The sequence below is a fragment of the Lepidochelys olivacea genome (assembly GCF_965140295.1).
Source record: "Lepidochelys olivacea isolate rLepOli2 genome assembly, chromosome: 2".
Lineage (NCBI taxonomy): Eukaryota > Metazoa > Chordata > Testudines > Cheloniidae > Lepidochelys > Lepidochelys olivacea.
Window position 1 is genome coordinate 3,461,097 of NC_140412.1, and position 5,136 is coordinate 3,466,232.

The window sequence follows — 5,136 nt, forward strand, 5'->3', positions numbered from 1 at the left end:
AGGAAGTTGTTTCTCTGTCCAGTTTCTAAATGGCATCACAATCAAAACCCTCGCTGGCAACTACACTCAAGAGAGCAAAATGTAAAGGAGCCTAGACTCTTCTCGGGCCCCTAAAGGCGATCCCCTGTCCAGGACAAGGGGGATCTTACACTGCACTGCTCGGAGTGGAGCTGTCCGGGAACAGAGGACTTCAGCCTTCAAAGGGGATGGTGGGGAGCGCTACCTTGAGCTCCATGCAAGAGAGAGCACGTCTGGAGTGCCTGGCTGCTTCAGACCACACACACTGAACTGTATGTTCATAAAGGTCGCCACGTAGCTCAGGGAAGTGGAAGTGCTGCAGCCTCCCTCCTCAAGCAGGTTGCGTCTTTTCCAACAGCACAGATAGGATGCTTTACAATGCATTCAGCAGCCCCTCTGCCTGCAGGAGCACGGGGGGAACGAAGGCAGCATGGCCACACACCCTTGTGGGACAGTCAGACTGAGGTCACGCAGGCACTGCGACCAGGTCAGGGACAAGCAGCACTTGGCTACTATGTTCCAGTACAACATAAGACAGAACTACCTCTCTCATGGACTGACCGTTGTGTCTGTACAGCACCTAGCGTAATGGAGTCCTGGGCCAGGACTGGGGCTCGGAGGTACAATCCTGTCTCCCCTTACCCTACACAGTGTGACCAAACCACAACCCCCATCGAGCACAGCTGTATGCAGGAGGAACAAAAACCACCGTCACTCTGTGCGCATTACTGATGCGCCCATAGCCATGGGAATCACTTCAGGCTGCAGAGCCCCACAGTTCCAATCTATTCTGTACTACAGAGTTTCTTCTACCGTGCTCATCATTGTATCTGAGCACCTGCCTGAGTGCATTAAGCAACATAACCACACATCTGTAATGCATTCACTCTCATCCTCTCCCTACATGCAGGGGAGTGTTTTCTTTTGCATAGATACACACACACTGCAACATGTTTGTTAGAGAAAGCAAGGCAATGTGCTCAGAGCGGATGGTGGGGAGGTTTGGGGTGGTCCTTGGTGCCTGGGGGTGGGGGTTCATTCCATGGGCTCAGAGTGATTGCTGAGGAGGCTCTGTCTCCTGCACAAACAAGCTTTATCCTCATTGTTGAGAGTCCCATGGTGCCAGAGGAATGGAGTTGTCAATCAAGGTTTGCATCCTGGAGCTTTAGGTTCTTTTAGATACCCTGGGTCCAGGCTATGACGATGAGGACCAAGACCTTGAACCTGATTCGATGTTCTTGGGGAAGCCAGCATCATGAGCAGAGGAGAGGAGTAACGTGTTCCTGGCAGCCAGTGTTGCTGTGCTCCCTACCATCCTCACGGACCCACTGTGGGGATGGAGATTGCAATCGCGATCAGCACTGCTGGCACAGAGACAAGCAGAGCTCCTGGAGGTGAACATGAAATGCTCTTAGGGCTTGTGGCAGGGAGGGCTGTGAGAGAGGGAGCGACAGGAAAAGCAAAGCACATTTTCAGGCATCAGAAAGTGGCAGGAGACACAGGAGGGCCCCACTCATTTGACTGAAGCTACAAACAGATGTGGGGTAGGACCCTGATTATTTAGTTGTCTAACTGTAGTGCCTAGGAGCCCTAGTCATGGACCTAGGTGTGCTAGGTGTTGGACAAACCCTTACTTGGGTCAGTTGCGCCAGAGGCTACCCGCGGCTTTTGGCTCAAGCCTCCTGAGGGAAAGAGAATCAACAGCAGCGGAGACCACACATGGGAATCACCCCTGCCAGCATTTGACAACGAAGCTCCCTCTTCCCCAGCCACTTGTGCAGTCTGAAATAACTCTGGATCTGCCCCCTCACCACAGCCTATGAAACAGACCCCAGCACAAAGCCATGTCGTCTTCCACACCATGTCCCACAAGGAGCATCACCGCTACAAAGCCAGGATTACACATATGCTCCCTCCAGGGTAGGAGGAGGCTACTACGAAACAGATCCAACCATTAGTAAGAATTCCTGGCCCAGTGCAGAGTTAGAACAGACTGACAGAGATGCGGCTCTTTTTATCTTTATTAGGGTCAACTCAGCACTTGGCCACCAGCATCAGAGAAACCGTCTGGGAATGGATATGTCTGAAGAATCAGTCAGGTTATGTATCGGCATAACAAAGTAAAGGGTGCCTTCTGCTGGCTGGGAAATGGCACACATCCATGTTCCTCCACGATCTAATACTACTTTACATTTTGGCAGCACCGAAGTCCAAGGGTCTAAAGGCCTCACCATCTTCCTAGAGAGGCAAGTTTGGCTTATTCCCATTTTAAAGATGGGACCCTGAGGTTCCTAACTCGAGACCCCTTGGTCCTGATTTGCAGAGCTGCTGCGCTCCCACAACTTGCACGATAGCTCGAGTCAGGCACCCAAAATTAGAGGCTGCTTTTGAAAATGAGTCTAAGTAATATGTCCAAAATTAATGACAGTGACTGGAAAAGAACCCAGGAAACCCAACTCCCCTGCTGTAACCAGCTGATAACACTGTCTAGCTAAGAGCATGGAACTACCCTGTGACTGTGTCAGACAGAGGTTCATGGGGGTCTGAGCTCAAAAGGTTACAAATTCTACCTTCACTTCTGCATCAGCGCATTTAGACAACCAGGGCACCCGTGTCTGGCTGCAGCTCTGTGATTTTACTGTGTGCAGCACTCAGAGCCCTTCCTGTTACGTAAGGAGCACAGGCCATCACTTATGGGCCATAAAGTGCACTTATAAATGAAAAGCAGAGACCAGCTGTGGGGAACAGAACATTTACTCTGTCTTGGTAGAAGGGAAACAGAGTGTCCTTCTCTCTAAACATCCCTCAGTCAGCCTCCCATTTTGAGCAAACTCTGGGCCCAGATGTAGCCTCTCCTGAAACCTGACAAATGCTAGGCCCAGAGACACATAGGCCACCTGGTCCCTCCCAAGGCAACACATAGTCTCTTCATGCTATACACCCCCTCCACTGACACCATTAGATACGAGAGAATCCAGGTTCTCCTTTCTGTTCCCTTCACCATCAGTCTTTACAGTAACCACGTGTCCGAGTGCTGAACACAGTAGCATGATTGCAGCAGCAAGGCATTCAGCTCCTTGTATGTCTGCTCCCGCCAGTGCGGCAGCAACACCTGGTTGTTGAACACCCGAAGGTTGGGCGTGCCACTCCGTAACAGGCTGTACAGACAGGACCAGCGGCTCTGAAGAGACAGCCTCGTCCTCCGGTTCAGGATGATGCCCCGAACCGTCTTCTTGATCCTCAGCACTCTCAGGGAGGGCAGGTCGAGGTGACAGAACACCAGGCCACGGCTCTGGGACACGTCCAAGTACTCCAGGGATCTGGATTCCAGAGAATAGGAGATGCCCAAGTCTTTGACTGGCACCAGCACATGAAGGATGAGAGTTTTGAGGTTGGGTAGGGCTTTGGTGAGATCTTGCATGATCTCTGGGCAAACCCCTTTGAAGCTCCAGAAGTATTTCAACTCTAAGGTGTGAAGCTGCTGGAACTGGGTCAGCATGGCAACTGAGTATGCAGACCAGTCAAAGGGCAGCTTCATCCTGGTGAGCTTTGGAGATCTCTGGATAAACTTCTCCAGAAGGGTCTGGAAGTTGCTGATCTGGTCCATTTTGGTCAGGCTGACCTGAGTCATACTGCAGGTGCCTGGCGGGTAGAAGTCTGGGGGTTCCAAGTGAGTCAAGGTCCAGTTGAGCTCCAGCTCCTGCAGCTCCCCACAGTGGACAGTGTCCAAGAAGCGTGAAAGGAAGTCAGCCCATTTGGTCTTCTGGTCACCCAAATCAAAGCTGGCCCTGAGGACTAACAGGCTAGCACTGCGAGAGCTCAGGTGATAGGCATACTGGTGGACCCACTCTTTCCATCTCTCAAATTCTCTGGCAGAAACCAGCACCAAATCCATGCCTGACTGGAAGGCCCCCAGTCTCATGAAGTCAGCCACCCTCCAGAGCCTGGGGGTGCGGATCAGCTTGCTCCAGGCTTCACAAACCAGGGCAGCTGTGCACTTCTCCACCTCGGAAAGGAAAGAGAAGACATGGAGCTGACAGTCCACTGGCAGGAAGCTGAAGGGAAAGTAGGCTGGACTCCTAGTCCTGCGACTCAGCTGCATGCGGCACCCTGAGCCCGCCCTGGCCACGACCGGGGTTCCCGTGGCAGTGACCGCAGCCAGCTGAGGGGGGGCCGCACGCTGACAATGTTTCCTTTTCCGAGGCATCGTGCCCAGCCAGCCACAACCCAGGCCCCACCCAAGGCAGAAGGTCAGTGGCAATGATGCTCAACTAGGCACGTCCGAGGGAGGCGTGGCTGGCTGAGTCCTGCTGAGAGAGCACGACACCCTGTTACACAGGACGGACCAGAAACCCCCATCAAACCCCCCCTCCAAACTTCACAGCACCCGGTGCCCTGCAGCCAGATGGCTCAATCGCTCTGGGATCGGGGGGGGGGGGGGCATGGCCTCCCTGTTGTCTTCCACCTTCCTCTCTGGATTGCTACCCATCCCCCTCCCCCAACCCTACCTCCCCAGCTTGCCCGCTTCGGACCGACCGACCTCTCCACCCCCCCTCTGGCAGTACTGCTTTCTGCCCCCCCCCCCGGCAGAGCCCTTCCCCCAGCCTCCCAGAGCAGCCCCTCCCCCTCCCCCAGCCTCCCAGAGCAGCCCCTCCCCCAGAGCAGCCCCATATCCGCCCCTCGTACAGCCCTGACCCCCTCCCACATACCTGCTCCCCCGCCCCAGGCTCTGAACGGCCCCTCCCCTCGCTGCCCGCATTGTTACGGGCTCTTCCGGGTGCCCAGCCCACACAGCGGCGCGCTCCCTGTAGACGTCATCAAATAGCGACAGGGGCCGGAGCAGCGGAGAGGTGAGGCCAGAGCGTCCCTCCGGCGCGCCCCTCGCCCCCTGCTGGCGGGCCCCGGCACCGCCCGCCCCTAGCAGAGGGAGTCAAGTTCCCCGGGGCGGGTCAATGCCCCCCCCCCCACTCCGCAAGGCGCATCCCCAGGGTCCCCCACGGCTGGGCCCCGAGCTCCCCGCCGCCCCCCCCCTGCAAGGCCACGGAGGGTCGCCAACTTTCTAATTGCAGAAAACCGAACACCCTACCCCGCCCCTTCTCTGAGGCCCCACCCATGCAC

General features: G+C 55.4%; 1 protein-coding gene across 2 annotated transcripts; it reads right to left on the reverse strand.

Annotated features, from left to right (window-relative positions):
• Positions 1–2,021: 2,021 nt before the first annotated feature.
• On the reverse strand, positions 2,022–4,817 carry LOC311515655 (uncharacterized protein). 2 transcript variants are annotated; one of them, XM_084618888.1, is made up of 2 exons: positions 4,728–4,817; positions 2,022–4,325 (listed from the first exon to the last, which is right to left on the reverse strand). In XM_084618888.1, the coding sequence occupies exon 2, from the start codon at positions 4,223–4,225 to the stop codon at positions 3,029–3,031; it is 1,197 nt and encodes a 398-aa protein (XP_084475014.1). In that variant the 5' UTR covers positions 4,226–4,325; positions 4,728–4,817; the 3' UTR covers positions 2,022–3,028. The 2 variants fall into 2 exon arrangements, with proteins under 2 accessions (XP_084475014.1, XP_084475013.1); XM_084618887.1 differs by having other exon boundaries at positions 2,022–4,328; positions 4,728–4,816.
• Between the last annotated feature and the right edge of the window lie 319 nt (positions 4,818–5,136).